Genomic DNA, 11,961 nt, shown 5'->3' with positions numbered 1-11,961 from the left:
ACTTCCTAGCAGTCTTACCAAAATTGTGCAGCTAATTGCAGCTGCAGCCAAAATTCTGTCAAGGACTAGGGTAGCAAAAAAGCGTCCTGGAACCCGAGCACCCTCAATACCATTACCATTCGTGATTGCATACATGCAAAATCGTTGACAGTAGAGCTTGACTCAACCAGCCCCTATTGCTTCAATGTGTCCTCTTGATGTGAAGCTCTGCAGTTGCTCAGTCAAAGGCAGGTCCAATGAGCTCGCCCTGGTTGTCAACCTTGTTGTACTTCTCCCAGTCAACCGCAATGGGAGCCGCCACCAGGTGAGAGGGGATGCCAAAGGAGTCTATGATGCGCTGACTAGACGGAGCCAGCTCAGCACACAACGCCCTGCACATACCAAGACCCCTTCAAAAATGAGCAAGCATCGTTTGCATTGCTCCGGTGACCAAACGCATGTTTCCGCACGCTTGGTCCTGAACCTGCCCTGATACCTGACCCCCCTCCTATCATCTGGCGTCTGAGAAATTCAAGTGCCAGAGCAAGGTTCCATAGCAAAAATAATGCTATTTGAGGAATGGAGAAGCAATGGCCCTGCGCGTGCAACAGCACAGCAGCGCACCTGATCTCGTTGGGGATGCCGCGGGCTGCTTCCAGTGACAGGATGCCCTCAGTGAGCAGCCACCCCTGGTCTGCCTCGAGCCGGCGCAGCGCATGCAGGTTTGTCAGCGCCCGCAGAATGCTGGCCACGCTCCCAGGAGCCTGCATGTTGCAGCCATACGCATTCCTTCAGGCATCAATGCAGCCAGCGTCCGGATCGGCTATTGGACAGTAGAAGTAACACACTCCCAGCTCACTTGCTTTCATGCAGATCAACTGGCTATGTGTTGGGAGCAGCCAGCCAAACAAAATTACAACAATGATTGTCATTGGCTGATTGCAACAGAATTAGCCCATATCCCTCCTGGATCTGCAGGCAGTTATGACAGCAGTTGCAAAGAAACAGTGCAGGGGATGGTGACCCTGCATGCACACATCATGTAAGGCTAGGAGCTGTGCTGAGTCAGCGGGCACGCACCTGCTGGCAGGCGCGCTGGCAGGCGTCGATGACCTCGCGCTCGGCATAGGCCAGAGCGGTCGCTTGCACCAAGTCGCTCTCACGCTTCATCCAGGTGTCAAACACCGCCTCGCCGCTGACGCCGCGCATCTTGGCCGCCAGCGCTCCCAGCAGCCGCCCCTCGCGCGCCACAAACACCCCCCGCAGCGCATTAACGTCCCTCAGCTGCCCGCCTGCACATGCGCGCACATGCATTTGCTTCAGCCTGCTGACGACGGAACAAATTGGCTGAATGGCTCCAAGGACATGACCACCTCGTTGAGTCTATGTGGCGCAGAAGCTTGCTCTCTGTGGTGCTGTGCATGGGATAAGCAAGTTCATTGCGATGGAATATCGAGGCACCTGGTGCTGCTCCAATGCATGCGTCAGTGCCGCAACTTGGCATGCACCCTCACTCATCTCCAAACTTCCATGTTCATTGCAAACAATGACTCAGTGTGAGCGTGGGAAGAGTAAGGTGCCGCCAAAAAACGAGAGAGCCAATGGGCTCACCCGAAACATGGGGCAGGAGTATTTCTTTGCGTTTGCAACACTCGCTGCGGTTTGTACAACTAGCAGAGGTGCCAGTGGGCTCACCGGAGAGGTTGGGCGGGCTGGATCCAGCGCGGAGGCGGTCGCGCACTTGGGCCTGGTCCAGAGTGGACAGGTACTCCTTGGCCACCTTCTGCATGAGCACGCGGTTGTCGCCCTCGGCCGTCATGCCCGCGTGCGCAAAGCCGATGATCGCGCCAAACTTGTTCACGCTCAGGTAGCCCTGCCCGCCGCACCGCTCGCGGCATGTTGTCCCCGTCTCCTGCACGCACGTGCATGAAAGCTCGTGAGGAAATGATGCATGGCGTAACGTGCATTTCTAGCTTGAATGCACCTTCCAGGGAATGCTGGCCCTCTGGAACATGCAAGTGCCCCTTACTGCCCTGTTGGGAATTAGCTGAGAATCGCTTCTTCAACACACGTCCAGCGCCCTTCGGATCAGCTGCAGGTGTTGAACAGTTGATTCACTTCTGCTTGGACAATTTACAAGACCAGCCATGGCTCGTCATCGATGGCTAACATGTGATTCTTCACCTGGCCATTGCTCTCCTGCTTCCTGGCAGAAGGGGCACACATTGATATTGAATGAGATAACTGCCAGGGCAATATGAGCACACCTGGGCGTTCCAGGCGCAGAGCGGCTTGATTGCGCAGCAGAGCATGATGACCTCTCGCGCGACGGACGGATCCACCATGACTTCGTCAAAGCCGCTGGCCGCAGCCCAGCGGTCCTTGACATAGTTGAGGCCCAGGTTGAGGCACACCGTCTGCGCCAGCAGCGGCAGCAGCGCGCGCTGCTGTAACTGGTAGTCCAGGATCGGCGTGTCGCTCTTGCCCCTGTGAACATGGACATCATTGATTCTCCAAGCATTTACGGTCCTAGTTGCCAAATACAGTAGTGCTACGAACAAGGCATGTGCCAGCTCCTTGCGGCATGAACACACAAGGCAGTCTCAAGTCGAAATGGATTTTTCTAGCTGCTTTAAGTTGCAGCTCAGCTAGTGGCCGCAATAGATGTCTGGTACACTACTGCTCGTGAAGATTTTGCACTTGACCAGCCAAGAAACTCTTTGACAGGTCCAGTGCGGCGCCTCACGCAGCAGTAGCACATCAGAACAACCATTGAAACTGACTCCAACTTCACTGAGAAAAAGTAAGGAGTCACTCCTTCAGCAAAGTAGCATGCAGCTCTGGAACAATACAAACATAATCGCCGTAGTAGAATCATGCTGATTGTCGCGGTGCTGCATCAAATACGATAAAAAATCAACGTTCCATCAAAGTATCAGGGCAGGTGCGCGCGGCCGCACCGGGACCCGACGGCGAGGCGGGTGGCGGCGTAGCGGAAGGCGATCAGCAGAGCCATCTTGGAGCCGGACTGCATCATGGACGCGATGCAGATGCGCCCCGACAGCAGCTGGTCCGCCACGCGCAGGAACCGGTCGCGCGGCCGCGCCACGGTGCTGCGGAAGCTGCCGTCCGCGCCCACGTTGCTCGACGCGTTCAGCAGCGCCCACCGCTTCACGCGCACATCTGCGCGCGATTGCACACCACTTTGGTAACCACTTAGTTGGTCGATGGTGCATTGAGAACTGATATAGCTTTAAGTTGGGGCCAGAGGGGAAGATGGGAACAGGGCGAGCTGCCAGGGAAGCCTGACAATGACATTTGCAGGATTCACAAGGCTGCCATTGCTGCATGATGGCCACGGACTTGGGGGCTCCCAGAGGTCAGGTGCGCAAGGATGGAAGAGACTCCATTTGTGTGTAACGGCATCTACATGGAATCATGGGCTTATGGAGACTCACGATCAAACCAGAGCTTGCCGTTGTCCACGCCGTTGCAGCCCATCTTGTGGCCCATGTCCTCGATGCGCACGCCTGGCACCACCGACATGTCCTGCAGCAAAATCATGACATCATCAAATCACAGCATTCCATCCAAACAAAGCAAGCAACACCAGCCGCAAACAGCAGGCAATGCAGCGCAGTTGCCACAGCATGCACAAGCCACATCCCCCTGCAGGCCTGCTTGGCACTTCTGCACGTCGGTGGCCGCAGCGTCAAATTGCACTCAACCGCCATGCGCATGGCTCGCATGGAAGATTCTTCATCAAACAAACGTGCAGAGAAACCACGCAGCATTCCAGAAGAGCTATGCTATTACCTTGCAAGCTCTAACGCGCGGACATTCATCCCGGTAAAAGTCCACGATAGGTCCAGATATTCCATCAGAACAACCAAATACGTGTGCACATATCTGGAGATTGAGGCACTATCAAGTGCCATAACAATACCACTACATTGCACACAGAGGCCATGGGCCTGGCACGCATGCAGGGTCTAACACAAACATATAGGACAAAATCCTTGAAACCACCGCACGTCATGGTAAACCTGGAGATGTTATCGCAATCTCCGCAAGCAACATCACGCTCCTTAGAGAGAGCCTAGAAGAGAGATCCAGGGAGCTCCAAATCTTGAAGGGACATCAATCCCCAGCTTGGGGTTTGATGGAACCAGCGAGCTTGCGCACCTCGTTGCGAATGCGCACGAGGAAACCGTGGATGCCCTCGTTGCGGCCGCCAATGAGCAGTTGCGCAAAGACGACGGCCCACTTGGCGTGGACTGCCGAGTTGGTGATCCAGTACTTCTGCGCCAGCGTGGTCGGCGTGTGGATTATAAACTCGTCTGCGCCCTGGTCGTACTGCGCCGTCGTCTGCATCTCCACCGCGTTGTTGCCTGCAGGCCGCACGACGTAATGCTGACTACGAATTTATTCCCTGCTGATGTCTGCGGCTTGACAGATGTCAAGTGCTGTCCAGATCAGACATGCCGTTAGTAGGCAGCATGCTGAGAATCTACAGGAGTTAGCAAGGCAGGCATCAAGGGGAAGCCACACAAGAGAGCAGATTGAAGGTTGGCACAACCATTGCAACTTGTGCTGTCCATGCCAGGTGAAAAGGCAAGGGGAAATGTGAGGGCCAGGTACACACCAAAGCCCAGCTCTGTCAGTGCAAAGCAGCCTGTGGCGTCCAGGCTGTCAATGGGCCCCAGCAGCACATCGTGATGCTGCCTCGTCCCCAGCTTCAGCACGGTCCCTGCCAGCATCAGATTTATCAGCCCAATATTGAGATACAAGAGTGATGGACTGTACCAGGGAAAAGAGAGCATGCAAGCCTCCCTGATGTAAACCCCCCATCAACCCCAACATCTACTGGGAGTCAGGCTGAGCAAAGCGGCACATCCATGCAAGATCAGTCCGCACCTCCAAACAGGTTGAAATGCACCGTCATCTTCGTCGCCACAGATGGATCAGCAAAGCCGGTGATCTCATGCGCCGCAAAGATGTTCAGAGGGTTGTGCCTGCGCATGCGGCAAGGGGTCAAGACACTCTCTGAGAAGCACAAAAAATTGACCAAGGCTCAAGAAGACGAATTGGCTGTCTCAAGAAGCACAGTGAAAATCTGTTCACCTGAAGTCCGTGATGGACACAAGGCCAGACTGGCAGATGCGCAACAGCCTTTGGAAAGCCAACTCACGCTCTTCGCGCAGGTCCATGTCATACCGCCTGAGAATAATGCCCAGAGTCAGCTCATCATTAATCATGATAAAGCACGAGGATCACACAGAAGCTTGAGCCTACCAACAGGATCAGGATGATGTACAGGCATCCTAGAGCTGTGGTTGGGCGATCCTTAAGGGACAGTCATCTAGTAAAAGGCAGAAAAGTACTGAAACAGAAACGGGACTCACGGGACAAACAAATCGTCTTTCATCAGGTCCTTCATGGCACGGCGTGTTTCATGGTTGTCATGATCCAAGATCCGCTGAAGTGCCTCTGGATCGAAAGCTATGCCTCCCAAACCTCCCCTGGCTGGCTGCTGTGCGGACACATCGAAGTGCCCGTGCAGCATCACAATCCGCCTCTGAGCTGTCCCCTGCATTGTTCTTTGATTGGTGGCAGGCCTGATACAAGCTTGATGAAGAAGTTGAACAGGTTAGGAGACCAAAAGTGAAAGTAGGTGCAGTCTTGACTTGGGGTTAGGAGCTTGCTACGAGCAGTATATCGACGTGGAACTTTGTTAAAGCTACAAGAATGGATTTCAATTCATTCAATGCTTGTCGTCGCGACAATTGCATTTATTTTCCGAGACTACGGCCACATCACCTGACCCCGTGATCTGACTCGGACGTTCAATCTGTTTCCGCCCAACCCTTCCATCATTACCCCCACAACCCTCGAGTCCTGGCTGAAAGACCACATCTCCTAAGCAACTCTTTGAGCATGAACAGCCCTGAAATGTCTAGCAAAACTTCGCAGTTGGAATTGATTCTTCTAGATCACACTGAATTCATCAGTGTTCCACTGGAGTCTCCGACCTCGAGCTCGCAACGTTTCACTACTTAGTGCTATAGCAGTCTCGTATATAGTGATATATCAGGGGACTCCAGCGGATGACATAAACATTCACGCGAGCGCATGCAAAGCCGGGGTGAGGAGAAACTGAGGCGTTGACCCTGCTTAGATCATCAGAACCTAGGTCCACCAAACATGTCATCATCCTCTTCATCATCCCAGCCGCTATTGCCACCCATGCCCTCCCCAAACGCCTCAGTCGCTCTCATCTGCTCCGCATGCATGCTTGGAGCGCTGGAGGCTGGCTGCAAGTTTGCCTGCTGCTCTCTACGACCATTCATTCGTTCCAAGACCTACGTTTGCGTGGGGGGAATGTCAGTAACTCCCCACAGAGGGCAGCACGCAGCAAGGCTAGGTAGTCCAGAGGGTGACAGCGCTTCTCAGTACTCATTCAGCTGGCGCATCGAACATGTGCAGCAAAGATGACGCGGGTTTGGTAAGTGTCGCAGGAGTGAGCCTCACCATTTCAGCAGCTGCTGTCTGCCCCAGGTACTTGGCGGCTGACATCAGCGTGCCCCATGTGGCCACGTCTGGCACCACTCCTTCATCCTCCATCACATCTACCAAGTGCAGCGCCTGCATGCCACGACCACAGCGCTCTCAAGGGCCTAAAATCTTTACGTAGCACACCCCGCGATTTATCGCAATTTCCTCCAGCTAAGGTTGCATATCAATCTATTGAATTTATCTCAAACCACAAAGCCGTTTAGTAAGATTCTTTTTAGGTGGAGAAATCTGAGAAAAGTATTACTGGACGTACCTACATCCCTCAGATGTGGAAAATGTGTGATATTTATATTAAGTGGAGGCAGAAGGTCGGTCTCACCTGGGTGAAATTGCCGACATGGCACTCTGCCTTGATCAGCGCATTGTAGGTGTACACGTTGGGCCGGAGGGCATGCTGGCGCATCTCCTCAAACTGCACCATTTGCGAGTGGACTTTAGAGAAATGGCAAATCAGCACAGCGACTGTGCCAGTGGTAGAGGGCCATATGCAGTGGTCAAGGTAAGTCCACACAAAGCATCAACAAGTGCAGCATGCAAACTGGCTCGAGTATGGAGCGCTCACCAGCTCATAAGCGAGCGCAGGCTGCCTGGTGTATGCACACCCGCCAATGAGTGAGGTGTATGTGTACATGTCAGCGGCCAGCCCCCCCCTCTCCTGGATTACACACACAAATTATTTGAGAGTGGAAGTGAGGCCCATTCATGACTCGAGAGGATCTCAAGTGCATGTACAGACTGCACAGCATGTCTGACAGGGACAGAAGGGCAGTCCTGTACCCTTGGTGATAGGGCAAGAATGTCCTCGACATCAGTCACCCAATACAAACAGAACAAGCACATCAACAATTGCAGAAGGGAAAACCGGTCTTACCATGTCCTTGTAGAGGGCCATGGCCTCCTCAAGGCGGCCCACGCGCGCGCATGCAGCGATGGCCGCGTTGCAGGCGTAGATGCTGGGCCTGGGCAGGTCTGGGGCGTTCCATGCCTCCCCGATGAGATCCAGCATGGGCTCAATGAGGCATGTGTGCCCAAGCGCCTGCAGCACAGCAGAATTTTCTAAGCGCTTGCTATCCCTGCCTCTATGATCCTGATAACTTCTTGACTGGTTCTTTGTGACCTTTCTTGTGACCTCAAATCCTCGATTCTGATCTTAACATCCTGTTTCCAGGCCAGATGCAAGCCTCCCAGTCATGCCAGAAATCTTACACTTCACATGATCTACAGAAATGCCCAATGCTTCCACCTCCTGCAGGACTTTGTGTGCACGATCTGTCATTAGTAGCTGTGCTGATCATCGTCATCTGTCAGGACAAAGACTGAATGGGGAGAACTTTGGGGAGAGAACCTGGACGAGGGCGGTGAGGGACTGGGGGGTGTGGGGTACGCCGGAGGCCTCAAAGTCCTGCAGCCAGTTGTGCAGCAGGTCGGCTGCGTTCGCGCGCGCGTTACCCCGCATGTGGTACAGCAGCGACGCGCCGCCGCCGTCCTGGGCGGCCGCCGCTGCCGACGCCGGTGCCTCCAGCGGTCCCTGGGCTTTCACCGCCTGTGGCCACACATTAGATTGCGCTCATATCGCAAGCGCCAGCAGTTCTGCAAGGATCTGCTGTTTCCTAAAGAACGAGCGAGCCCAAGGCACGAGAGGCCTGCAGTTCTGCAACATGGCGAGACGTGCAGGCCTACTGACTGATTCGAGCGGGCTGCACTAGACCACTCAGAAAGATGGGGAATACTGTTTTGCAGTAGGTGAGATTTAAGCAAGAGTGGGTTGCATTGCCTTGCATGCAGCGGTCTTGTCTTGTTTGGCAGGTGCCTCTGAAGTATCAGAAGGTTGGAGTAGTCTCGTGTGCCTCGAGATTCCCATGTCTTGGACAAGGTCTGCAGCACACATCAGCAGGTGCATCATACAAATGGCGGCTTCGATTGGGAGATTGGAGCAGACCTGGAATAGGGCAATGAAGGTGCAGATGTCTGGAGCGATTCGGCGCTGCGCCATAGTGTCATACACCTTGGACGCCCCCTCCAAGCTGCCCGCCGCTGCATGCGCCTCCAGGAGCGCGTTGAACGTGAATCGGTCTGGGGTGATCCCTGCCAACAAAAGCACTCACAAGGTTCAGGACTGCAAGTTGAGACTGGCTTCCAGCCATGCAATCAAAAAAAGATTCCAACTCAGCATTTGTTGCAAGATGAACACTGATATGTCCTGTCTCTGTCAGCGCATGCTGAAACACAATCCAAGCTTGCATCTTCCTGCATCCAAGAGTCACTTACAAATAACAGTGCTTGAGGTAACAAAGTCATGGATTCGCACCATCCTGCAGCATGCGCTGCATGACGCTCATGGCGCCAGACAGATCGCCATCACTGCCACATGCTCGCAGCAGCAGGAAGTAGGAGCGGCGGTCCAGGGGGATACCCCGCACCCCCATCTCAGTCACCACCGCCTCGAGCCCGGTCGGGCCGCCGCCGTCTGCCGCCACCAGCCGCAGGATGCTGTTGTAGATTGCTGTGTCCGCGCGGACGCCCGCCTGCACAGCCAGAGGAGGCTGCAGTTCAGAACCAAGCAATTGGATTCTACAGTAAGCGCACCACCCTGGCAAAGTTGGGCGGACCCTTGACCGATAAAAATGCCTAGAAAGCAAGCACGATAGCACGCAGAGCTGTATGAAGGTGAGAGCACAAGTGCAGATGCTTGCACTATCAAAATTCTGACACGCCCAAGTAGCCCAACTGTTAGAATTTCAGTGTTCAGGGATTGGGCTTTAGGTGTGGGTGTAGGGCTATTCCAAGAAGACAAACTCTCAAGATTTTTGTGGAGAAGACGCTGTCACCTTATGCATGGCCAGCACCACTCGGTGCGCGAGCTCCGCGTCACGTGCGCGCTCGGCAGCATGGATGACCTGGTGGCAGGCCTGCGCCGCCGCCCTCGCAGCGTCCCTCCAGACGTCCACCGTTCCCTCCTCCGCGCCGGCGCTCGTCTTCCGCGCATTCCCTTCTACAGGCGCCCTGCCAGATTCTTCTGTCTGCTCGGCTGGCGTCTGCGCTGTCACCGGCCCTGCATATGAAGATGTCTGTCTTGCAAATGCGCCTCAATAACGGCATGCGACCTGGTGAGTTGCTACCGTGCACATATCTCACTCATTTCAGCTTCAAGAGTTGCACTTTCGGGGAGCAGATGCACAGTTTGCTTGCTTACCTTGACTGTCATAAGGAGATGTCCTCTGCGCTGACCCTCTAGCCGAGGGATCTCCATCGCTGCCGTACGCAACAGCATAGAGGCTGAGGAGCTCCTGCAGCGCGGCGGCTGCGGCTTCCAGCCGGCCGCAGGCGCACAGCGCGCAGACCGCGGCTGAGCGCACGGAGATGCTGCCGCGCGTTCCCTCCTCCACCTGCTGCCACAGCGCTTCCACCGCTTCTGCATCCCCTGCCGACCCCTGCACCCAAGAAATCCATTTTACAACCACACACTCTATGATATAGCAGCATAGGAAGAGGGTGGAAGGGCAAAAGATTTTAAATTTCCCTGTTATTCTAATTCTTCAGCAGCTGAACGACCACTGCACCGGGGACAATCATTTTACCACCAGCAACACTGTATGATATAGCAGCATAGGAAGAGGGTGGAAGGGCAATTATAATAATGTTATTCTAGTTCTTCAGCAGCCTGAAAGTGCTGTAGATAAGCTTATAGAGCGCTTTAATATTCGCTTATTATCCTACTTTTCAGCAGTTGAGGGTGACTTAAAAGAAGGCATACAAGGGTGTGGTGATTGGTTACCAGGGAGCGAAAGACATGGACCCACGTCTGAGCATCCCGGGGCACTCCATTCTCCACCATAATTTCCAGGGCCTTGGCGCTGACGGCGGCCTTGCCGTGGTGCTGTGCGGAGCTCAGAATGGTGTTGTACATTATGGTGCTCTGCGAGCTGCTCGGTACCTCTGCTGCAAGATAGGCCAGAGCCGCCTGCAACAGGACATCAGACATATCAATTTCGGTCCAATTTGCTAGAAGTTTCTGATGCGCAACTGAGGCCATGTTCAAGATGTAGATACACTAGTTGCATGCATCCCACTGTTCACATGCCTCCCACAAGGAGGCTGATCACCAGCTGTTGAAGCTGAGGGACACTCACGAGGACACACACTCCTCTAATTCTCTCTTCACTGCTACGTGAGCAAGGACAGCACCCCCGCCTTTGTAGCCGCCACTTCACTGGCTCAACACACACCCAAGGAAATAATACGTTCACTCACCTCGTGGCCGCCGGCCATGCAGAGCGCGCGCAGCACGCAGCCGTGCGCGACGTAGCCCACGGGGATGCCCAGCCCGCGCATGGACTGCGCCACCTGTACCGCCAGCTCAGCCTCCGCCAGCCGCGCGCATGCCTCCAGCAGCTTGTCGCACACGTCCGCTGCCACTATGGGGTTCACCTGCAAGCATGAAGAGGCACCATCACCATCTAGTCGGAGTGATTGGTCAGAGCTTTGTACAGGTGCAGTTTCTCTGCAGAGACAATGAATGCAAGCATACCATTGGCATTAGCATTGACAGGTTCAACAGCAATGTTGAATACGGATAGGATCTCAGACACACTCCGAGGAGTGCTCACAATCGACACTCATCAAAGGATTCAGTCCGCCCGTCGATCAATATGTCATCACAGATCCTTCCTATTTCCGCATTTTGATTGCATGAAACCACTTGCAATTTCATTGGTGTATAAACAACCTGCAAAGAGGAAAATGGCAAGGAGACATTCTTACGTGCAGCAGGAAAGAAGGGTCGAAGAGCTGTGCGGCGGCGGCGTGGTCCCCTCTGCGCATGGCGGCCTTCATCTGCGTGCTGACCTCCCACGCAGTGCTGGCATGCAGGCCCGGCAGCTGCGCGGCAGCCGCTACTGCTGAGTCAGCACCGGCCGACGGCCCCGACAGGCCCCGCTCGGCCAGCCGGCGCCGCAGCCGCTCCACTATCGCGGCCCTCTCCTCAGGCGAGGCCGCGCCGCCCGGGCGCTCGGCTCTGCTGGAGAGCTGCGCCTGCAGCCTAACAAAGTCTGCATGGCTGCACGCAGCAGGCGGGCCGCTCAGCAGGCTCAGTTGCGGAGGCAACGCCCCCTTGCTGCTCAGCACGGCCGCCTGTACGTCGCAGGTGAATAGCCGGCGGCTCTGCACCGCTGCGCCGCGGCCCGCCCCCGGGGCCGGCGCGCCGGAGGGAACTCCGCCCGTCGCCTGCCGTGCCCCTGGCGCCTGTCTTGGCGCAGCATCTCCTGTGCACCATGGGATGGCGGCTGCACGGCAGGTCAGGCCGGGAAAGAGCCCTGAAGCCGCCCAGGAGCCCTCTCGCTTCACAGCTGCATCTGCCGCCTGGGCCAGGCGAGCCTGGGCCGCAGCGACCGGTCCACGGAGCATTTG

The 11,961-nt window shown here is 55.3% G+C and overlaps 2 protein-coding genes across 2 annotated transcripts; both read right to left on the bottom strand.

Moving 5' to 3' along the window:
- Window positions 1-217: 217 nt before the first annotated feature.
- On the bottom strand, window positions 218-5,720 carry COCSUDRAFT_66324 (acyl-CoA oxidase; the record flags this gene model as incomplete). The annotated part of the gene is made up of 12 exons (XM_005647127.1): window positions 5,385-5,720; window positions 5,104-5,199; window positions 4,897-4,994; window positions 4,625-4,729; window positions 4,165-4,370; window positions 3,438-3,528; window positions 2,940-3,162; window positions 2,247-2,466; window positions 1,675-1,891; window positions 1,060-1,271; window positions 604-743; window positions 218-371 (listed from the first exon to the last, which is right to left on the bottom strand). The coding sequence occupies exons 1-12, from the start codon at window positions 5,573-5,575 to the stop codon at window positions 218-220; spliced, it is 1,953 nt and encodes a 650-aa protein (XP_005647184.1). The 5' UTR covers window positions 5,576-5,720.
- Window positions 5,721-5,723: 3 nt separating this feature from the next.
- Window positions 5,724-11,958, bottom strand: COCSUDRAFT_66323 (hypothetical protein; the record flags this gene model as incomplete). Its single annotated transcript, XM_005647126.1, has 13 exons — window positions 5,724-6,341; window positions 6,511-6,624; window positions 6,875-6,967; window positions 7,118-7,210; window positions 7,427-7,591; window positions 7,901-8,098; window positions 8,495-8,640; window positions 8,864-9,080; window positions 9,384-9,607; window positions 9,749-9,986; window positions 10,331-10,516; window positions 10,807-10,983; window positions 11,317-11,958. 13 exons carry the CDS (start codon window positions 11,956-11,958, stop codon window positions 6,162-6,164), a joined length of 2,673 nt encoding a protein of 890 aa, XP_005647183.1. The 3' UTR covers window positions 5,724-6,161.
- Window positions 11,959-11,961: the final 3 nt, after the last annotated feature.

Source organism: Coccomyxa subellipsoidea (assembly GCF_000258705.1).
Source record: "Coccomyxa subellipsoidea C-169, whole genome shotgun sequence".
NCBI lineage: Eukaryota > Viridiplantae > Chlorophyta > Trebouxiophyceae > Coccomyxaceae > Coccomyxa > Coccomyxa subellipsoidea.
The sequence above is the reverse complement of the archived record's forward strand: the minus strand, read 5'-3'. Positions and strand labels throughout refer to the sequence as shown.